Source organism: Oreochromis aureus, linkage group 3, assembly GCF_013358895.1.
Source record: "Oreochromis aureus strain Israel breed Guangdong linkage group 3, ZZ_aureus, whole genome shotgun sequence".
NCBI classification, from domain to species: Eukaryota; Metazoa; Chordata; class Actinopteri; order Cichliformes; family Cichlidae; genus Oreochromis; species Oreochromis aureus.
In genome coordinates this window covers 27,268,310-27,291,847 of record NC_052944.1, presented here as the reverse complement: position 1 = coordinate 27,291,847, position 23,538 = coordinate 27,268,310, and the positions used below count along the sequence as shown (strand labels likewise).

Here is a 23,538-nt window from a genome sequence, read left to right as displayed (position 1 = left end):
TGCGCGTGTGTCTGCATTCATTATTTTTTCTCCTCCTTCCTTTGAATTCATGGAGCACTTCACACCTTGATGGGGGTCAAAGTGCACACTAGCATCAACCGGGTGTACTCTCTGTGATCTAGGCCACATGGGATCTAAATAAGAAAGCCATCTGCCCTGAAACACACACACACACACACACACACACACACACACTCGACAGGTCAGGGCGTGACAGCAGTTAGAAAATCCATCAGGGTGCAAATACAACGTAACAGACTGGAAGCTATAACCTGATTTAACTGTAAATAATAAACAGTAAGTGTTTCTGTCCCTTTTATTTCAGCCTGCAAAAAATAACCATTTAATCCAAAGTTATTTCACCAAAATCTTTTAATTACACGGCTGCGCGCATATCAGCCTGCAGTGAATCACACTGGGTAATTGATAAAAGGAATTTTGGCCTTTTTAATGTTTGTCTCTTTAGACCACACTGAGCAGCTTTTGTCCCCACAGCAGTGAGCTTAAAAAACAGTCATTGCACAAGTTTGATCTCTGCAAGTGTTTACATTTGTCTTTGATGTCGGGTTTCCTCTTCAACCAATGTACAAAAATTAGTTTAAATTCTTACAAACAGTCCAAAACAAAAACAAAACAAACAAAGGATGCTGTAGTGCTGGTGGTTTATGGGTAGAAGCACATGAAATCTTATTGTTTCTGTAGCCAAATGCTGACGAGCACGCTGAGATCCAGTGCAGGAAACATGCCTCGTAGCTCACTTCAATAGTTAGAAGTAACCCTTCACAAGTGCCTTTGCTGAATTCATTTTTTGAGATATTATATGCCAGGCAGGATATTGTTTATACCATGTCATACTTTGCAAAACAGAGCAGGACTTCTCCATAGTTTGTCCTTCTTTCTTTCAATCTAATTAAAATGTTTGTTTGGCGACCTGTAGCAACTCTTTTTAAAACCAAAATCCAAGTTTGGACTGCAGGAATTAATCATAAAGTACCTCTGATCTGTCTCATATCTAAGAAATCCTCTTCATCAGAATTTCTTCTCGTCTTTAACACTACTCTGTGTATTGAATCAGATGAAGTGTGAGGCCTTTGACACACGAACGACAGAAAGGAAAAACAAGTATTTATCTCTGGTTGTTATTTTTTACACCCCACATGTAGATATTTTATTACTAAAGCTTTAAAAAATGAGTCCAACTTGACATGAAAGCATCACGCTACACATAGGATCCTCACAAAGAGGTCTCCGGTGGGTGTTGCTGGCAGTCAGTACAGACAGAAAGACAAAGACAGACAGACGTGGCCTGGGTAAACTCGTCGGGCTCGTCCAGCAGGAAGCTCTGATCTGTTCATTGGTCCGTCCTTTTTTTTAGTTATTTATTTCTTAACATGCCTTTCTTCCCCATTTGGCCACAGCATCATTTTAGTCCCATCGAGAAACAATTTCCACTGTCCTTCCTGCTTCCCCTTTGATCTTCAACACGTACTCGCACGTACCCACCGACCCCCGAGGCAGCGCCCCAGACTCTCAAGCCCTCAGTACATTTTCTGTCGGCTGGGCAGCACTGCCTCCTTCAGGAAAGAGAACACCAGGAGGATCCCAGACCTCTTCCCCCGTTTGCCCTTGGTGAAGTAATTAGATACCACATCATCTAAAAAAAAAAAAAGGGGGACAGGAAATGTCATTTATAACATGGGTTTTCTGACTGCACTGACACATAGAAGGCAGGAAACAGGTTTTAAAACCTTACAATGTACTTCAGAAACTAAGAGCAAGTGCAAAAAAGAATGCGCCCAACGTGGGGCTCGAACCCACGACCCTGAGATTAAGAGTCTCATGCTCTACCGACTGAGCTAGCCGGGCTATTGAGCACAGCCTGTTAAAAGCCATGGCAGCATTGAGACTTACCTCCTTGCTGCATAGTGGATGGGAGAACATTTTCTCCTGCTGACAGCGACACAAAGAAGGCAAAGGGGATCACCCACAGGCAGATGGTGAAATAGGCAAGCACCTATGTCCAATTGAGCATAAACGGCACATGATTAAACAAGAAAGAGAAATAGAAAAAGATCTATATCCAAAACTGTACACAGTATTGTGAATCTGAGATTACATTACCTCTGAGAATGGGTAATACTCTTGTGCAAAGTACTGGAAGGCCATGTAATGGTTCACCACCACCAACACTGCAGCGAGAAAATTTACACTCATGATACTGACAAACGCTGTTGTTTGACTCACAGATTAATATGTAAGAAGTCCATATTAGGACTAAAAGAAAATGAATCTGTCCTTCTAGATGTGCACACAACAACCAGGCCAAAATATTAAAACCTCCTGCAAAATACTGTTTCACCACAACAGCTCTGACCTGTCTTGGCACGGGGCTGTTGGTAGTGGACAGTTTGAGTTGGGGGAGTAGATTGGGCTTGTTTCAGGTTATGCTGCAGATTTTTTTCCATTAGATCTGAATAGTCTGGAGGCCAGAGGGGTGTACTATACAAGAAGTTTGACAAAGCCAGGCTTTCTTTACTTTAGCTGGCTCAACAACAGTTATCACAAATGGCAGCTATAAACTCTCTTGTTAAGCTTGCTTCAGGCCCTGAGCACTCACATATAAAGGAGCATTTCACAGGTCATGTGACTGTTCTTCAGCACAAAATGATCCCTGTGAGTGACACCTACTCCAGTCAGAGACATTATTAGATGATGATAAAAATGGTAATCAGAAATGCAACATTTTTACAAATAACAGATTAATGTTGCAGAACATTGACATCAACATTATGCCTAATAAAGGAGAAATGGACTTAAGCTCGTCAGCAGATCAAAGCAACATTAAGTTGACTGAGCACATACTCTTGATACGTGTTCTCTGTTCGAGTAGCTGCACTTCATGTCGAGTAAAAGAGACTTGGCAGCAGATTCAAATCAAGCACAACAACATTTACACATTTTCTGCATCACCAAATTAATAAATGCACATTCCAGTGACATTGCAATGCACAGTTTACGCTTCATTCAGCAGATTTAGTCAAGTACAGCTTAACAATTTACATATTTAAATCATACAGGGAATCTTTAATGCACTTAAAACGAGCTCTAAATTAAAGAAACAGTAAAAATGCGGAGCGTCCAGGTGATTTTTAATTCTGAAATTGAACATGATTTTGCCCCAACCAAGAATCAGTATTCGGCATGAGTTACCATGGTGATTTAGCCAAGAAAAAGAGAGCCGCTTTTGTGACACAGAAAACCTTGTCTTTAAGCTTGACACAGCTCGCCAAGCCATTAATCTGGTTTTATAGTGCAACCCTGTGAACAAAACCTCAGGTTGTTTGTTGTGTTTGCTGTGCAGTGATTCACATTATCCTGCCAGTGGAGGCCACATCCAGAACTCAAGGCCTTCCAGTGTAATATTGGTTGGTAATGATATGATCAATAAAACACAGTTAAGGCAGTTGTGGCTGATCAGTGTTAATAGCAGATGGCATCCTTATTGATTTATTATCTTTTCCCCCCTATTCAGATTGCATTTGCTTAGTTTTACCAAATAATTCAAGGCAAATGCGTGTCACACTTACCACAAGAGAGGATGAAGTTTGGGGAGCTCAGAAGTATGTAGGGGAACGTCTGCAGGAGGCCGAAGTAAACCAGGTTTGTGAAGAGGCCGACTCCCACCATCAACATTGGAAAGCCTTCAAACATATAGAGGCATACCAGCACCCCTGTAGAGAACTGGACACATCCACACAAACTGTAAAAACCACTGTTGACCTGCAGTTACAGCACATCATTAAAACAAGTACCTAAAGACAATCTCATCATTATGTCATACTCACCAGTATCATGTACTTTATTATTCGGCTGGTGGCTACTGTGTACTCTTCTATTAGTTCAGCCAGGTAGTAGAGGCCAGCAGCTGGGAGAAGACGAAAGATAATGAGCAACCAAAGAAGAAGACTTTTTTTAAGACACTGTTACTTTTAGGGTTTTTTGTTTTTGTTTGTTGTTTTTATAGAGACTGCTAAATTTGTCCTGTCGCCTTTGCTGTAAATCATTCTGCTTAAAAAAATAAAGAAATAAAACAATTACACACAAATTTAGGAAAAGCAGGTGGTACAGTTGAGGTTTTAGAACCACGAGGAAAAAAGATTCAACGCCTGAGCAGCTAAAATTTACTGAAGGCAAACTTTGAGTATGTGACAGTTTTCTATATTTGTTGCAAAGGCTTTATCGACATTCGATACCTAGCTCCTGTGAACAGCCGAGGCAGAGCAACAAAGACGGACCAAATAATGTAGGTTCACTTCAGCAACACTGACACGACCCACAGTTACTGAGCTCATGTGGAAGGAAGGCCAAACAGACAGGAAATTGATGAGACTGGTCAATACGTGTGAACTGAGGGGGGGGGGCAAAGAAGACTGTCACACTGAAAAAACAATATTAAATGTACTGAATGCTGCTCGGTGGATTTACTTAAAAAACCCTGATCATAACAATACCGTCTGATTCAAATATGGAACCATTAGTATTGTAGACTTTAAAAGTGCTACAAAACATCTGCAGCTTCAAAGAAATGCAGCACAATATGGTTGCAATGTTACAAAACAGCTCAGGAATACTACCAGTGAGGGAGAAGCTAAGACATAAAACATGTCTGTACTTCTTTCACTAAATATAACAGCTTTCTATAATCGCTAATGGCTAAAGTATCATTTTTTTAAATAGAAGTTATTAATCAGAACAAGCATTTCAGTTATGATTAATGGCTTTGTGTGTTAAAGGCCATGTGTTTGCAGCTTGCACACACAATTAAACTTACTCAAACTATAGTCCTTAAACATTAATAACAAACACTGTTACATGTCCAAAAAATTTAAAACAAATAAGTCTAAAATAATGAACACTTAAGCTTGGGGTAGGCTGGCCTTGATCTATAAAAAATGAGGAGACAATGAGACAACTCATTTCATGAGACAATGAGTTGTCTCGTTGAAAATGAAAATAATACAAGTCATAAATATTTGCTGTTTTATTTGCTCATCTGCTGACAGTATTACACTCAGGTCACATGACTGAGCGTGCCGTGCAGTAGGTGTTACGTGGCCAGGTAAAAGTCTGTCAACGTGGACGGACCTCTGGCTTTGGGCCAAGCCTTCATTAAAAGTTTCGTACATGTAGGCTGCTCCTCTCCTGCGCTAACATCCTCCTCTCTGATGTAAACAGAAATCCATGAGCGTAATTTAAACACTTCACTTTAGATTAGCATGAATCCTGCAGTTGGACTCGGTCTTCACACCAGATTACAAAAGGAGGCCGAACTCTGTGCTGCTGAATCGGCTGATCAGTTAGTATCGATTAGGAGGAGGAGGAGTTGAAGACAAAGAGAAAGTGATTCTACTGGCCCAAGAAAACCACTTTGAAATTAGAAAATTTGAACATTTATCTAATAAAGATTGTCCGTTTACATTTAAAGGTACTCATTATAAAATATCTAATGATATATTTTTTTTTTTTCCAATCAATGCTCTTCCTCCTAACTTCCTGTCCTTTAAAGCTAACTACCCCAGACGCCAGTAGGAAGCTTTCAGGACTCTGCTTCATTCACTAACACGGCTTATATGCATATTTTGTTACTGATTTTTGAGTCGATAGCTGTTGGCAAGCGGAGCTCGGTTATCACTTGCTGGCGCACCTTAATCTGCTGACTTGATCCGCTAGCATTAGCAGGCAAATATGAGCTAACTAGGCTAACAGCTGCAGGGGGATTTCAGCAAGCACTTACCTATTGCTAACGTGACGAAGGATATCTGGATGAGCAGCGACAGCCAGCTCAGTAAATAAATAAACCACATTGCTCTGCATATGCAACAGCACACAAAATAAGAAAATAATAGAGAGAGCAGCTAGCTGGTAGCTAACTAGCGCTGGTCAAAGTTGCTCCCCCTGGTGTTTCAGTACGAGCTGAGGAGAGTCGTAAAGACATTCCTCAGAGCCCGGAAGGACGGACTTATTTAGTTACAGCACCACCTGTGGTGAGAGGGGTAATGCAACGCCAGAGAAATAATGTTTTTTAAGATAAGATAACCTTTATTAGTCCCACACGTGGGAAATTTGTTTTGTCACAGCAGGAAGTGGACAGTGCAAAAGTTATATAGCAAAATTAGAATACAATAAGAATAAACACAGTACACAACTGTACAGAATAGAATAAAATAAAATACTATATACAGTAGAATAAATAGAATAAAATATACAATAGGATAAAAATAGAATGCAAATGGTTTATAGAACTGAGTAAAAATACAACTATGTCAGAAAAAGAGTATTGCACTTAGTATTATTGCACATGTGTGGATGTGTGTGTTTGATCAGTTGAAGTCTTTGTTGTGGAGTCTGACAGCAGTGGGGAGGAAAGACCTGCGAAATCTCTCCATCCCACACCGTGGGTGCCGCAGCCTGCCACTGAAGGAGCTGCTCAGTGCTGTCAGAGTCTCTTGCATGGGGTGGGAGATGTTGTCCAGCAGTGATGACAGCTTAGCCACCATTCTCCTGTCACTCAACACCTCCACTGGGTCCAGAGGGCATCCTAGAACAGAGCTGGCCCTTCTAATCAGCCTGTTCAGTCTCTTCCTGTCCCCAGCAGAGATGCTGCCACCCCAGCAGACCACACCGTAAAAGATGGCTGAGGCCACCACAGAGTCATAGAAGGTCTTCAGGAGTGGGCCCTCCACTCCAAACGACCTGAGTCTCCGCAGCAGGTACAGCCTGCTCTGCCCTTTCCTGTAGAGGGCGTCTGAGTTATTTGCAGTGTAGATGGTGAAGAGGAACGGAGCCAGAACCGTTCCCTGTGGGGCCCCCGTACTGCAGACGACCCTGTCCGACACACAGCCCTGAGTCCTCACATACTGTGGTCGGTCGGTGAGGTAGTCCAGTATCCAGGTAGTGAGGTGATTGTCCACTCCCGAGTTCTCCAGCTTGTCCTTCAGAACCGAGGGAAGAATAGTGTTGAAGGCACTGGAGAAATCAAAGAACATTATTCTCACAGTGCTCCCAGCGGTCTCCAGGTGAGCGAGGGAACGATGCAGGAGGTGAATGACGGCATCATCCGCTCCAATTCCAGGCTGGTAGGCAAACTGAAGTGGGTCCAGTGATGAGTTCAGCAGGCGCCGAAGCTGAGCCAGGACCAGCCGCTCATAAAAAAATATAAATGTTGGTGACTCTCTGTGTCTGTGGGGGTTTTCTCCGGGTACCCTTCTCCAAACGTCCAAAGATATTTTTATGATTTCAGTATGTAAATCTATTTGTGCCAACAACAAAAATACACAAAAATTTAGAAATGTGAAAGAAAATACAGAAAGTCAAAATTTCTGCAAAAATGTTCAAGTCAATTTTTAAGAAATCAAGTCAAAAAGTATTTCTTTCTAAATAAGAATTACTACATGAACTATTCAATAAAGGTCAAAATCGTGATAAACTGTACTGGCATGGTCAAAAACAAACAAACATGCCATTAAATGCACCAAAAATGAAATATGAATGTTTATATTCCACCGTTACAGCAGTGCAGTGGTTAGCACTACTGCCTCACAGCACGAGTGTACAGTGGTTAAAACCTGCCAGCCAGCTGTGTTGAGTTTGGATGCTCTGCACCTGCATGGGCTTCCTCCCACAGTCCACAGACAGGCATCTCATGTCAACTGGTGATTCTAAATTAAGAGTAGGTGTGAATGTGCATGATTGTTGGTCATGCTGCAGACCAGCAACCCCTCCTGTCACCCCGTGACAGCTGAGATAGAATCTCAGAATTAGCATTAATTCACCTGTCAGTGACATTAACATTTAATTTTCAGTTGTATTAATTTATTTAAAACGTAGATTTTATCATTTTTTATTTTTGAGGCTTTTAATAGCAGCAGATTTATTTAGTGGGTCATCTTTACTTCTTTATTTAGTTTTTTATTTTTTCATGTTTAATTATGGCAGTTTCAGGCTTCCATAGATGTAAGACCAAATGTGTCCTTATGAAGTCAAAACATTCCCTACTATAGCTCATGATGGTGGGAAATCCATAAGAAAAAGTGAGGAAAATGTGTGCTCCAAGTATTTCCACTGTTCATTAAATATACAAACCACAGACATCAGCAGCAGTAGGACGTCAAGCCTCGTTTCTCCTGGTCCCCAAGTAACCACATTGTATATGCTCTAGATTAACAATATCTGTGTAATTCTTTTATTCTGCAGCTTATAGCAGTTTTTCAGCCTCCCCTGTAGGACGCTGATGAATACAAAAATTAGTTTTAACCAAGAAGACCAGATCTCTGTGTTCGTTTCTGAAGAATGGGCCACTGGCTCAGTTAAATTTGATTCAGGATACGTAGACTTAGAAGTGGGTTTAATAGCAGCTACGATTAGAGCTCATTGCAAGGAAATCAGTGTGCATTTATAGTTATAGAAAAACACATTAAGAGGAAAATGAATTTACATTATTTGGATCTCACCTCAGTGTGAGTCAATGGCACATCTTTAATATCATCTGTATCTATAGGATCCTTTTCAGAGGGTTCTCTTTCTCTCGCACTCAGACACAAGCTTTTGTGTGCATGGATTCAACAGCTAGAAAGACGCGAGTACACACTATGTCTCAAAGCCTGACACTTCTGAGACTGAGGTATAAACCAATAAAAAATGCATGATTAAGAGTGAAAAGGCAGACCTTCTGGTAAAGAGCTAAATAAAGTAAATATATAATGTGAAACAGTGTGAAGACAGTAAAATGGTGTCAGAGTCAAAGGTGGGAGTAATTTCATCCTCTTTTCAAACGCTTTTAACAAACGCAGATAGACAGGGAGGCAGGTAGCACAGTGTGAAGGTGCATGCATTCATTCATGCATGCATGCATGCACACATATATATGCAGTACCTGTGTGGAGGTGAGAAAACAAAAGGCAGCCTGCTACATTTTAAAGAAACTTTCAGGGGGAACACACAGATCACCCGAGGCTCTTATCTCAGCAGCACCTCTGGGCTCTCGGTGCGACAGCTTTAATGTGTCCAAATGAATGGCAGCCACTATTCTTCTGCTGGATCGAGCTTTAAGAGACAGACACCTTGGGAGAGGAGCGGGCAATCGCATTCACGCAAGTGTTTTCTTTAATGGCTCGGGCTATTTTTCATCTATTTTCTGCACTTAGATCAGCTGAAATCCCAGCTCCTGAAAGGGATGACGCTGGCTATTAAATACGGCTGAAAGAGTGCCATTTCCTTTGACACGCAACAAGGTTTTTACAGACCTGGGTTAAACGGCATTTGAAAAATGCTTTTCTTTGTTTTTCTGCAGCTGGATTTAATGTTCGTTTACGATATAATCCTGACCCTCGGATTCCCTCAAGAAGATAAAACAAACACAAGGAACTGCTGTCGGATAGAGAGCTGACAGCTAAAGTTTTTATTTAAAATGTTCAAGACAAGTCAGGCAGTGCTGGTTTGTTGTGAGACACCAAGGAGGCAGTGCATTTAAACACTGAATCAGTGCAAAGATGTAAAGATAAAATGGATTCTTTAAAAGTCAAACATGCCTAGTTTGCTCACTCATCTTTGGTTTATAGTCATATAAACCTGCAGAATCATAATCATAATAATAATAATAATAGCAACCGGCATGTCCTCCTCTCACAGCTGTCAGGCTTGGTGACTGATGAACAGTGCTGATGCTCTGATGCGAGAGTCTCTCTTCTCTCGGTTCTGCTTCAGCCTCCGAAGCACAGGGGCGCTGCCGCTCTCACCTGCCCAGGGAGCGTCGCCTGCCGCTGGAACGCACAGCAAACCTGGTTGGACATCTGCACAGAGATCACCACATATTCATTTTAGGCACGAGTCTGAAAATGGGAGCTAAAGGGTGGGCTAAAACAACTGAAAGCAGGTAGAGAATAGAGAGGTTTTCTCTGATTAGGAAATATAGGCAAGTCAGAAGGGAGTGAAATGGCTCTCGGCCTGAAAGGGAGCCAGTTATTTCTCCCTTTTGTGTCTGTATCCTTCCCTTTTAAGACTGAATTTGCATAACTGCTTTCCTTTTTTAAAAATAAGTGGATGAAGAGCACTAAAAGTATTAATGCAAACAAATACCAAAAGCATGCATCTAGAATTTCTCTTTTTTTTTAAACTAATGAAAAAAATCTAAAAGCATATGTCCTGGTTACGTCCTAGTAGGCACTTCGCACTTGTAACTAGTCAAACCTTCTGGTTGTAAGCCACCGACAGCTCACATCTGTCCTACTATTTGCGCTAACACTTTGAGTTTAATGTAAGGTGTCACGTGTATTCATTTTTGGATGACTAAGTTATAATCATGCTTCAAATATGTGTACCTACAAAGCCATCAATACTAAAGCAGGGACAGCTAACATACGTCTTCAACCCAGCAGCACAGAAGATCTTTACAACCAACCAGCGTCACCAACTCAGCAGCCTACCACATGTGAAATGTAGCCACAGTGAAGTTGACTTTTGACCTTTTTAGTTTTGTCACAAGCCGCTGGTGACACGGAGACAAGCGCAAAGGTGTCCTTAGGTCTCGGTGCCAAGACGCCACCCACAGCAATCATGAGACAAATGTCACTCCCAGCTTGTCATTTATGCACAGAACCCCTTCTTTACTAAACATTTAAATGCAGTGGGTGTGTTATTTTTGATGTGCATTTAACAATGCATGCATTGTTTTTCCACTGTGCAGGGTTTATGATTTAATGGGTATATTTCAAACACTAAGATAAACAGCAAGTGAAAGCAAATCTAAACAGATGGTAAGAAATGGCTCACTGACAAACTGATGTTCTGCACCACTGTCACCCCTACTTCCTCGCACGTCTTGACTTATCAAACAGAACACGCTGTTGGACCCAAGTCCAGTATTGCCCTGGCCTGTGTGTTTAGGCACACCTCTCTAACAACATCAGCTTCGGACAAAATGGCAGGATCCAGTGTCCTGAGATGAGAGCAGGTTGATATAAATGGTAACATCTTCATCGTTCTACACTGTCAGACATTTCTGTGAAATTTTGTCTAGTTGGTAAATGAAATCTCCATGTAAAGTCCAAAGCTGTTTTGTGAGGTCAGAGTAACGCTGACCTTCCACCACCAAGTTCTACTCATCTTTGAGTCAAAGTGAATGTTTGTGCCAAATCTGACAGCATTTATGAGATATGAGGGTGGGACATATGGAAGGCAGGGAAACAAATACGTCATATCTATATACAACAGACACAATGAACAAACAACAACAGCAAGACTGATCCACTTAACCCTTATAGTTCAGGTTAATGTGACCCATTTTAACATTTGACAGCATTTGAACCCACTATAAAAATCATATTTCTGTGAACTTACAGTTAAAAATCTAACAACTTTTTGAGAGCAAACTCCAGATTGGAGACTCTGGTCCCCCCAACCTTATGTTTGAAACCCCTGGCATAGAAATAATATGTGGTGCACATAAGCAACAGAGGACACACAGAAGTCAGAGGGTGCCTTGAGAGACAGTACTTTGGCACAGACATACAGCCAGAACTGGTGGCATGGTGGTGGAGTGGTTAGCACTGTCGCCTCACAGCAAGAAGACTCCTGTGTTAAATCCTTGGTCGGGCTTTTCTGTGTGGAGCTAGCATGTTAAACCTATTCTAGAGTACCTGAAGCAGGTTTTCTCTGGAGACTAAGGCTTCCTCCCACCCTCCAAAGACTTGTTGGGTTAAATGACGATCTAAACTGGTCATGGATGTGAGGTAAATAAAGAGCCTCAAGCGTACAGAATAAAGTGCACACAGTTAAAGTGTGACTAATTTAAAAGAGCTTTGAGTGGTCTGTAAGGCTAGAAAAGTGCATTCATCTGTTTGTGCTCATGCATTACACCTGAAAGCACAAATAATGTAAGAAAATAATCTAATAAACAAATTCGAATCAGTTTATTGCGATCTCATTGTAATTGAAGCTGATTAAAGAGTTCTACAGGGTCATAAGATGAGCTGTCATTTTGCTGAGTGTGGGAACACATGCACAAATCCCAGTATTCGTTTTAGCAGCTATGTTTTCATGTTTTAGATAGAACAAAATCTGATATTGTGTGATAATAGATGCTTTTTTTCAACAAAAAAAAAAGTGTTGTAAAACCTTAAAAAAATCACTCTCTGCTCTTTGAAGCTTTAATTAAGCATTAATCATTCATGGATTAATGGCAGACAGGCCATTTATAAATAGCCAGAGTCACACTGTGAAGGCATAGTATAAGGTTAAGAAAACACCATGCTTGTCAGCGTACCCTGTGGTTGATTTGAGGGTGGTGGTTCCTGATTGTCTCCCATTGCTCTCCTCCTCCTCTGGAGCACCATCAGGAGCTCTGCTTCGCCCACATTTCGGCCAGTTCCCCTCCTGGATGGCACTCTGCGGAGGTGCTGACGCTTCATGTTGTCCTGATGTGTTAAATAGTTAAAGATGGATCAAACACAGCAGATCAAGCTGCCATGCATCGCTCACGGTTGTAAGGTTGTTTTTTTCTTTTGCAACACGGATGTGACTTTCAGCCCACAGTGAAATTTGATTTTATAGTTATTACCAGCATTCCTTTCAACTCCAGGATGGCTGACTTTCTGTTGTCACTTTTCTGGTCCTGTAAGAAAATTGTGGATTGAAAAAAAAAAAATCTGTCACTGACACAGATCACAGCTGTGTTATAACAGAAAATGACCAACAGCGGGATAACTGACCTTCCAGGAACTGTCGTCCTCCTGTGGGAAGAAGTTAGATGGTAGTTATGAGACAGAGTTTATATTTATTTCTGTAGGTTATGCTTTTTTATCAGTTTCTTTGGAAAACACTGAAACATCAAATGTCAATTCACAGTGCGGTTTCTCTACCTGTATTCTCTTCATAGGCCGCAGGACGATGCCTTTCTTTATTCTCTCCATCATTTCATCCACCGCTCTTGCCTTCATGTCCAACAAGGGAGCTGCTTCTTAAGTAATGAAAATGAATACTGGTGCTGAGTTGCTTTCTTAGTCTTTTATGACAGGTCTTTGAAATCAGTGTAGTGTGTTGTCCCTATTTTGACAACCTCCACTAATTAGGTATAACATTATGACCGCCTGCCTAATATTCTCCTTTTGATGCCGAAACAGTCCTGACCCATCAAGGCAGGGACTCCACTAGACCCTGAAGCTGTGTTAGCAACAGATCTTACAAGTCCTGGAAGATGTGATTTGAGGCCCCCATGCACTTGTTTGTCCAGCACATCCCTCAGATGCCCGATTGGATTGAGATCTAAGGAATTTGGAGGCCAAGTCAACACCTCAAACTCGTTGTTGTGCTCCTCAAACCGTTCCTGGATCATTTCTGCTTTGTGGCAGGACGGATTATCCTGCTGAAAGTGGCAACAGCCAACAGGGAGTACTGTTTACATGAAAGGGTGAACATGGTCTGCATCAATGGTTAGGTAGGTGGTACATTTTAAGTAACATTCACATGGATGGCAGGACCTAAGGTCTTCCAGCAGAGCATTGCCCAGTGCATCACACTGCCTCTGCCAACTTGCTTTTTTCCCATAGTGCATCCTGGTGCCTGGTGTTCCCCAGGTAACTGATGCACACAGCTGGCCAACGCTAAAGAAAATGTGACTCATCAAATCAGGCCACTTTCTTTCATTGCTTCATGCTCCAGTTCTGATGCTCATGTGCCCATTGCTGGTACTTTCAGAGGTGGACATGGGTCAGCATGGACATCCTGACTGGTCTGTGGCTTTGCAGACCATACTCAACAAATTGTGATGCTCTCTTTCTATCAGAACTTTTTCAGCAATTTGAGCTATAGTAGCTCGTCTGTTTAGACCACACAGGTCAGCCTTCACTCAATGTGAATCAATGAGCCTTGGCCATCCATGAGCCTGTCACCGCATCACTGTTGTTCCATCCTTGGACAGCTTTTGATAGACACTGACCACTGCAGACCGGGAACACCCCACAAGAGCTGCAATTTTACAGATGTTATGACCCAGTCATCTAGCCATCACAGTGAGTCAAAATCACTCAAATCCATACGCTTTCAAGGCAAAATGTTCACTTGCTTCCAAATATTTCCCACCTACTAACAGGTGCCATGATGAAGACATAATCAGTGTAATTTACTGCACTGTCAGGGGTCATAATGTTACACGTGATCTGTGTATATTTGCGTGTTTTGTATGTTTGTTCCATCAAATGTTTTATGCAAATATGAGATGCTGTAGAATTACTGCCTGAAAAAATTAAGATGCTTTCCAGGAACACAGGACATATATCAAGATGAGGGATCTCATCGATAATCTAAGATTAAAGCAGAGTCCCTGTTAAATCTCAGTGCTTTATGCTGAAGATTATGTTGCGTGTGGTTAGACGTACTGTTTAGATCATCAGCAGCGGTGGCTCCATGTTTCTTCCTGCTCTTCATGAAATCCTTAAAGCTAGCGGGAGGCAGAGAAAGGGATTAAGTCTCTGAAATCAGTCGACCATTGAGTTTTACTGTTAATATTAAAACATCAGCCTCACCAGCATAATCACAACCAACTTAACTCAGCTGATGTGCATTCAATATCTGAAACCATTCTGTGAAACTTAGACTTGTATTCTTAGTGGAAGATGAAGCTATGGCTTTAGTTTTTCATACTTGGTAACAGTAGTGGGAGGTGGAGGAGGCGGAGGAGGCGGAGGAGGCAGTGAAACTGAGTCAGGAATGGCTTTCTCTCCTGGTTCATCACTTTTGTCATCGCTGTTGAGTGTCTGTTGTAACTGTTTCACTAAAAAGAAAGAGAATAGAGAATAGGAAATAAATTAAGCTGATATGAAACTTAAAAATCTCTTTATTGTATCAAACTGATGAGGCACAGGGGCATGCTGGAAGCGAATCACTGGTTGCACATCCGTTTGAAGGTGATGACCTCCAATCACTGCTTCAAGAGACCCTGAATATTTCTAAGACATCAGAAGACTTTTCTAAAATGTATTCCACGTCATGTACAGGTTTTTTGTTATGATTAGATAAGGTCGTATCTTCAGGCACAAGGGAGTACCTTCTTCCTGGAGCTGGGTGACCAAGCTGTTAGCGTCAGATAGCTGAGTTTCTAAAGTCTTCCTCTCCTCCTCGCTCTTCTCCAGCTGCTCTCTCAGGTTCTGCAGCTCAGAGAGGGCACTGCTCTCCTCCACAGCACTCTGGCTCTGTTTTAACTGATCACAGGAGAGCAGAGGCATGATGAAGACATCAGTTATTTCCACTATGTTCTAGTATCGTGACACTCTCAGTGATCACGTTTACCCACCCGGTCCTGGTAGTAGAGTTGTATGTCACACAGAGCTGTGCTGGTTTGGGATATCTGTTGGAGCGCCTGCTCCAGCTGCACCTGCATTTTCAGGTCTGTCTCTGAGGCCTGGGTCACCTTCTGCTCTAGGATCATCTGATGGGGGGGAGAAACAAATCGAGCTTTGACGATTTCAACACATCTTTGGATTCTTTGTTTCTAAGAAAATGGCAAAGAAATACATCACTGACAATGAACCATAATTAGAGGAAAGATGAAGTGAGATCTAAAGGACTGGTTGCTGATTGTCTCCCAGCAGGTGGTTGTCAAACCAGCGTTTGACTGAACAATGACTTGGAAGCTTTGTTACGTATTACTCATCGGCTTCACTGAAGAGCAGCGGCAATGCGAACGGGGTTATTTTGCTGTGAGACAAAGCATCATTGTTCTCGCATTGTGACAAAAAAATGTCAGACTTTGCCTTGAATCATTTGGAAAATGTGCTTCTTTCTTCTCTGCTGTGGAAAATGAATACACCAGCTGTGCTTAATCATTGCTGTGTAGATCTCCCCAATCAGCAGAGTGCTCTAAACAAACCTTTTGCTCTTTTGCTCAGGCATTTGTGACATGTGTTAATGTTGTGGTAGTTGTGCACACAGTTATATAGGCAAAATGCTTGGTTTGAGCAGATTTGATTAGTTTTCGAACAGATAAGGGAGGTGCAGTGGTTAGCACTGTTGTCTCACAACAAGAAGCTTCTTGGTTTGAACCTTCTGAATGGCTGGGGGGCTTTTGTGTATTCAAACATTTTGCATGTGCCCGAGTTTCCAGTTGGTATTCTGGTTTCCTCTCAGGTCCAGCAATATGGGCATTAGGTTAACCCAGGGGTGGGCAATTCCAGGCCCTGAGGGCCGGAGTCCTGCAGGTTTTAGATCTCACCCTGGGTCAACACACCTGAAACACATGATTAGTTCGTTACCAGGCCTCTGGAGAACTTCAGGACATGTTGAGGAGCTAATTTAGCCATTTAAATCAGCTGTGTTGGTTCAAGGACACATCTAAAACCTGCAGGGACACCGGCCCTCGGGGCCTGGAATTGCCCACCCCTGGGTTAACCGGTGATTGTAAACTGGCTGCATGTGTGTCTCTCTGTGTTGACCATGTGACAAACCAGCAGCCTGTCCAGGGTGAGCTGGGCCCCTGTGATCCTCAAGCTCTTCTATCCCTAACTTGGATAAGTGGTTAAGAGAAGTAATGCACATGCAGAAGTGCAGTATGATCGTGCTTTGCAATACTGCAGATGTTACTATTGATCTGATACCAAGTAAATACAAGGATTGCTGATACCAATACCGATAACAGTACCTTAAAGACAGCTCTCTGTAGGAGAGAGCAGTTTGTCGTGATTTTTGAGCTGGATCCTCATCAATTAAAAACATTTTTATGACCACTAAATTACTGTGATTTTACTTTCCACAACAATTAGCACAATCATGTCGTGCTGGTATTGATCAAATACCAATACCAGCATTGGTATCGATGCTATCGATATTTGGATCGAGGAGTCCACCTCTAATGCACACAGACTGTTGAAGTAGACACAGGAAGGACCAGTCATTCAGAGAGAAGACAGAGACAGGAAATCAAGGCACGGGAGATGCGCAAGAAAAGCAGTTACCAAAATAAAACAGGAAGTAGAAACATGTAGGACAAAGAAAGGCAGGAAACATAAACAAAACATGAACATGGGAAAAGAACAACAATGAAATCAAAACAAACCCTACTGTGTTACATTACATTACATTACATGACCCCCATGTCATTTCCTGACATGTGGGTCCACAGCTGAGCAGCTGCTGTTGATGTCATCTGTAGCTGGCACAGTACTCTGTCTACATAGTGTATCTTGTAAGTGACACCAAAAAAAAGCTGACCACACCTAAAGAAGTGTCCTGACAGAGATAATTATAACCTTAGAGATGGTCTGGTTTGGTGGTGATGGTTAATTTAAATGACACAAAAAGCCAGATCCAGAATAAAATCAGCTAAGAAAACCTGCTACGTGTTATTTTGTGTGTAACTGCCCCTAATACCCTTTAATTCCCCCCAAAACAATACAAGGTACGTGACCCCGGTGCACTCTGCTTATAATGGGCGTCTCTCTGATAGATTTTCTAGATTTTTTTTGAGAGCAGGTCCGTGATCAGAGAACAGGAAGTGTGAGAAAATGAGGTTTTCATTTCTGTGTTTTTACTATCGGGACAAACTGAAGCCGCAGCTCCGTGTCGGAGCATGCAGCACGAGGCTCCGCGCTGCAAATTACACCGCTCCAATCTGTGGGCTCCCTTTAGCAGGGAGCAATTTTCACACAGCAATTAGCACAATTATTTCATACATACAAACACACACACACCCTGAGCACACACACTGCAACACAAAGGAACAAAGAAGCACACACAGAAAAAAAAAAAAAAGCTCCAAATCGTTTCCTGTTTGAGGCCCCCGCATCATTATACCACCGTGCATCACAGAGGAGAGGTGTGAATGGTTGTTGTTTTCAAAACACATGAAAACAGACAAATAGTGGTGCACACAAGAGGCATTCAGCGCAGGGGGGTCTTTTACCATGAATTGAGAGTAAAGGGGCTGAATTGTGTGGAGAGTCGGGGGTCCTTTTCACAGGTAAGGACCCCTGTGAGGAAGCCCATTGTGCGCCTGTCCAGTAAATGGAGGAGGCTGCGCACAAAAGCGACAATTGCTATATGCTCGGCAAAACATAAAGGTGTCAGGCGAAGACAGGTTGTGCTTAAAGACCACTATTCTCCTTCGGCGGCAGTGATGACCACTAATTATGGCGCAGGGAGGGGCTAAATGGGAAGAGAGACAGCTTATTTTTTTTTGGAAAGAAAAGCCCTTCATTATGGGAGCAGCTGGGACTGCAACAACTGTGCTGTGTGTGTGTGTGTTTGTGTGTATTCTGTTTGGGTATGTGTGTGTGTGTTTTAAGTGAATTGATGTTTTTCGTCAATGTGTACAAGTGCGTGTGCGCTTTTGTCTTGTATCTTCATAGAGGCGACGCACATTTGACCAAAGTGTCGTTGGTGTGAGAAACGAAGAATGGAGACCTCTTGTGCTGTCCCGCCACATCAGCTGCCGTGCGACAGCAGAAACGTGTGTGTGTGTGTGTGTGTGTGTGTGTGTGTGTGTGTGTGTGTGTGTGTGTGTGTGTGTGTGTGTGTGTGTGTGTTTGCATCCCCGTCCCTCCCCTTTCACTGGAGTGTCCGTCCGTTCCCCACACCCGCCCGAAGGTCAGCGCTAACACTCCTTGTCCCGTTCCTGTGGCACGACCTGTCACCCTCAGTATATATAGGTGTGAATATATGACAAAATGTTTTGTCCAGTGCTGAAAACACACACACACACACACACACACACACACACACATGCACACGCATGCGCTCGCACCTGGGTGGCTAAGACTTCAGCGTGTTGCCGGAGGCCCTGCTCCAGCTCCAGCTTCTGAGACATTTCTGTGAACTCATCGGTGACAAGCTGGGACACTGGTGTGCACACGAGGGGGAGGGGGAGACACACAAAACAAATATTAATGACGAATTTATGATGCTTTTGATTTAGAAGCAAACTCCTGATTGCATAATGGTTTGGGGTGAATGTCATTTATGAATCAAAAATACACAATGTGCCAAAGATGGCTCAGATATGTCAGTCTGTAAGATGGAAAAAAAATGCATAACTAGTGACACTAGTTGGTTTGTGTGTAATTTCAGTGAAATGCTCCTTTAATTGCACTCAAAAGCTGGACTGTTGTTACACTGAAAAATTAATGAAACACAAAAATGAATCATCTCAAGTCTGTTGATTCATGAAAGGATTTTTTTAAGTGAATCAATAATGAAAGTAATCTTCAGTCTTCAGTCTCATCTAATCAGGACTTACCTCGTTTGAGTTTATTTACAGTCTTGTTTTGTTTGTTCAGTTTCCTCAGAATGGCCTCCTTCTCCGCTACCTCCAGAGCAAGCTACACACACACACACACACACACACACACACACACACACACACACACACACACACACACACACACACACACACACACACACAGAGAAAACACAAACTTCAGCTTTATGACATGTTATAGTCTTATGGTTTGATGATTTACACATGAGTTTTTGGAACAAAGAAGCAGCTGTGAGGTTCACTTTCCCGAAGCAGCCAGTCCCTTTGACTGTACATGAAAGATGGATGTCACTCCCTAGTTTGCAAAGTCTTGTTTTAAAGCATTGAGCTTTTTGAAACTGGACTTGATGAGCGAGGGCGAATCTGACCAACAGTTTATACTAGTGCTGAGAGACGGCAGGTGTCACCACTCGTTATAGCGCCATGGAAACTTTTTTTAAAAGTTTTTTCCAGAGAATCTGATTCAAACTGTTTCAACATCTCCTTCTGAATCATCTTTGAGCTCCTGTGCTGATGTATTACTGAGATGGTGGTAAAAACTGTCAGAATCGTGTCTTCAACCCGGCCATGCCTCCAGCACCAGGAGATAAAAATCAAAAAAGTGCACGACAAGCTCGCACCAGCAGATTGCAACGGCCACAACGGGTGCTACAAAAGGCTGTTTATTGTCCTTCTGATCACTAATTGGAACCATAATTTGCTAAATAGATGACATGTATTATTCAATAAGACTTTAAACAAGTGATTGAGACCATAGAGTGAAATGAAAAAGTGTTTACTCAGGGTCAGGGTAAAGGGAGCCACAGGCCATTTCCCCATTAATTCCACTACATTTCATTTTTTAGCTAGATGAGTCGGCCTCTGCTGGCTATTAGAAAGAATGTAGCTTTAAGGCATCTTTACATACTGTGTTTGGTAGGATTCTTTAAGCCAGGGCTGGGGGAACTCCAGGCTTCAAGGGCCAGTGTCCTGCAGGTTTTAGATCCAACACAGCTGATTTAAATGGCTAAATGACCTCCTCAACATGTCCTGAAGTTCTCCAGAGGCCTGGTAATGAACTAATCCTTTGATTCAGGTGTGTTGACCCAGGGTGATACACCGGTCCTTGAGGCCTGGAGTTCCTCACCCGTGCTTTAAGCACTCAAACTCCACAAATATAAAAACACTGTCTGCATTACCTGCTCTCTGAGCTGCGTCTGCTCGCTGGTCAGATCCTCCACTTGTTGCTCCAGTTTAAGCTTCTCAGCCAGCAGACCGTCCACAGACGCCTGCAGCTCTGACACACATGACAGGAACAAAAAAACACAAAACAAAACAAATAACCAGATTTTATTATCTATTTTTCTCATTCTAATTTTACAATAGCTCTGTTCATATCATGGGTAGTGCCAGCTAACCTGTGATCTTGGCTTGACTCTCAAGCAGCATCTCCTCGCTGCTGCTCCCTCCGGCACCATCCACCTCATCACCGTCCACCTCGTCACCGTTAACCGTGGGGTCACTCTGAGGGTCAAAGGTCATATCAGCCAGGTTTTCAGGTAGTTCAGCGATGAGTGGCATCAACATCTGGCTCTTCCTCTTCAGGACTTTGTTCTCTTTGGTCACCTGGGGAAAAAACCAGATCAAAGAATGAGAGATCTGATGATGATAATGCTGAACAAGAGGGAAGGAAAGGAAAGGAAAGGAAAGGAAAGGAAAGGAAAGGAAAGGAAAGGAAAGGAAAGGAAAGGAAAGGAAAGGAAAGGAAAGGAAAAACAGTGCAGTAGTTAACAGACATACTTTGAGAGCCAGCGCCTCAGCGCTCTCCCTGCAGGAGCGCTCTATCTGGAACTGGATCTCCAGCACGTTGATCTCTTTCAGGAGCTGATTGGAAGCTGATAAAGAGCACAGTGGTCAGTCACGAGCTCTTCATATAAGCATACTGAAGAGGATGCAGTCATTCCGAAAACACACAAAACAAACACATTCATAACAATTTTCTGTGTGAAAGCTCCTCATTTGTTTGTCCCACAGTCCTGTCATTTAAAAAACACGTAAACAACGTTGATATTTGAAGTGAAGAGTCTCACCTTCCTCCAACTCCGACAGCCTCTGATTGGCTTCGTCCCTCTGCTTCTCCAGGATGTGCCACTGGCAATCAAATGTCAACAAGCAAAACGGAAGAAAGAGATCAATCAAGCAACGGCAAATTGACGCAGCTGATTTTTATTCACATTTTATTCCATTATCAGAAAGCTGAGGCGCCAAATTACGTTTCAACGTAATCACGTTTATGCGCTTTTTAGACCATTTTGATTTGGCAATTTTGTTTAATTTTTGTGTCATTTCATTTTTATCCTTTCTCTATAATAGCAGGCTCTTGGCACACGGGGAAGATTTCTAAACCAGAGTCAGTCAAATTTTTTCCTTCCATCAAGCTAGCAGTACGCCAGCCTGAGCCGGGCTCAGCGATCCCTCCTGTGAAAGGTGTCAGTCACATCAGTACCTGAAGGTCTTCCTCATCTTCGGAGGAGAAAGCACACTCTTCATCCGAGTCTGCGGGCAAAAACATGACACTTTATACTGTGAAATGGGCACCCGAAAAAAAGACACCAAAGATCAGAATGAATAGAAGAGGAACTCCATGAGGTTGTTGTGCTGTGAGAGGAATACGGGAAGTGGAAATCACATGAGGAACCTTTAAAGGTTTTCGCTTTCCATGGCCTGTGAATCACTGACGTTTGCCATTGTTACTTCACTTTGTCCTACAGACTAAGGAGTCAGCAGTGTTGAAATCAAAGAAAGAATCCTCTTTCTTGTTGAGCGTCAGATCAGAATAGTGATTCCTGTTGCAGCACATTACCTATGAAACCACAACCACTACACTGCTTGTGCAGGTTAAACAACACATGTTATTCTGTGTTGTTTCTGTTAATCTAAACTTAACTAAACTCTCATTTATCTCTTGACATCCCCTGCTCAAAAAAGGGAGCGAAAACAGAAGCATTTATAGTAGCAGCACCTCCAAAAGTCACAGATTAATCCCTCATATGTCTTTTCTTTAAGCTGTTAAAAACTGAGGTGAAAGAAACTCACTGCCGGAGAGGCCGGCTCCAAAAGCAAGTCATTACCAACAGACCCTCACATTAAAATGTTCAGCTTTAAAGTAGAAAAACTGTTCCTTGTCTCTGTACGACTTCATGACAGGCATGCAGGGGTAGGATTTAGTTGCAATGAGATCAAAAGTTATGCATGTTATAGCTGTCTGCTAGGCCCCGCCTGCTCTAATGAAATCTACCAAACTGGACTGCATGACCATGTTTTGTGGCGCAGGGCCTTTTGGAGCATTTCTTTTGAAATTATATAGCAAATAATACGAATTGCAATCTTGTTAATTACACAGAGGATTCAGGGTGAGCTAAATTTTAGCATTATTTTATTTTACACAGTAGAATATGTTAGCAAGTAGTCTTAAAATCCATGCATGCAGGTTTATCTTTAGCTGGCAACAAAAGCTGTTGTAAACAATCAAACGCAATAAATGTGCATCAACTAGAAAACCTGCACAATCAACATCCTCGCAAAGTAAAAGCATTTTATTTTTCTGACTTTTTAAACGCTGAAACTTTTATTTGGCTCCTTCAGCACCTCTTTGGGGCCAGATTACCGAGTCTTACCTGCAGCTGCAGTGTCCTCATCATCACCTTGTACCCACATCCTGCGCTGCTTTCAACTTTTCGCTCTTTAGTAAACTAAAAAAAAGAGCTACGCGTTCCAGCACACACACAAAACACAGCTTTCTCCTGAACAGCAACGGCTTTATTATGAAAGAAGCAAAAGGGAATTTAAGCTTAAACCCTCCCCCACTTCCAGGATTCAAAAAAGAGGAACTTTCCCTTCGCATACGGCCGAAAGCTTCTTAATAATCACAAGACCACGTCTCCAGAGTTTATGAAAAGGATGAGATTATATCTTAATGCAAATAATGATGCTGGATATTACAGATAACATCCCCTCCCACCCCTCCCTTTTTGTTTCATATAATATAAAGGGGAAAAATCCATGCATGTGGTCTCTAAGGGAGGACACTGTCTCTCTGCTGCACGATCAACGTCACTCAAGGAGCCGAGGCAAAGGCAAAGCTGCTTTCACTCCTCTATCAGCATCTGCGCGCAGAGTTCATGACCTCTGAGGCATCAGACATCTGCCACAGGAGCCACGTTTCTGCGTGATAATTCAGGAGATGACAACGATGGGTG

At 42.4% G+C, this 23,538-nt stretch overlaps 2 protein-coding genes and 1 non-coding gene across 3 annotated transcripts; all 3 read right to left on the bottom strand.

Annotated features, from left to right (window-relative positions):
• Positions 1-302: 302 nt before the first annotated feature.
• On the bottom strand, positions 303-5,995 carry tex261 (testis expressed 261). The gene is made up of 6 exons (XM_031726894.2): positions 5,795-5,995; positions 3,846-3,925; positions 3,588-3,741; positions 2,122-2,189; positions 1,912-2,014; positions 303-1,654 (listed from the first exon to the last, which is right to left on the bottom strand). The coding sequence occupies exons 1-6, from the start codon at positions 5,862-5,864 to the stop codon at positions 1,539-1,541; spliced, it is 591 nt and encodes a 196-aa protein (XP_031582754.1). The 5' UTR covers positions 5,865-5,995; the 3' UTR covers positions 303-1,538.
• Positions 1,794-1,866, bottom strand: trnak-cuu. The gene has a single exon. It is a non-coding gene; the product is annotated as a tRNA-Lys (tRNA).
• A 3,434-nt stretch (positions 5,996-9,429) lies between the features above and the next one.
• On the bottom strand, positions 9,430-23,112 carry shtn2 (shootin 2). The gene is made up of 17 exons (XM_031726890.2): positions 22,957-23,112; positions 21,786-21,835; positions 21,370-21,430; positions 21,080-21,174; positions 20,698-20,905; positions 20,479-20,576; positions 19,280-19,361; positions 18,788-18,882; positions 15,344-15,478; positions 15,098-15,251; positions 14,695-14,824; positions 14,430-14,491; positions 12,915-13,012; positions 12,765-12,785; positions 12,614-12,667; positions 12,320-12,470; positions 9,430-9,848 (listed from the first exon to the last, which is right to left on the bottom strand). The coding sequence occupies exons 1-17, from the start codon at positions 22,994-22,996 to the stop codon at positions 9,691-9,693; spliced, it is 1,692 nt and encodes a 563-aa protein (XP_031582750.1). The 5' UTR covers positions 22,997-23,112; the 3' UTR covers positions 9,430-9,690.
• Between the last annotated feature and the right edge of the window lie 426 nt (positions 23,113-23,538).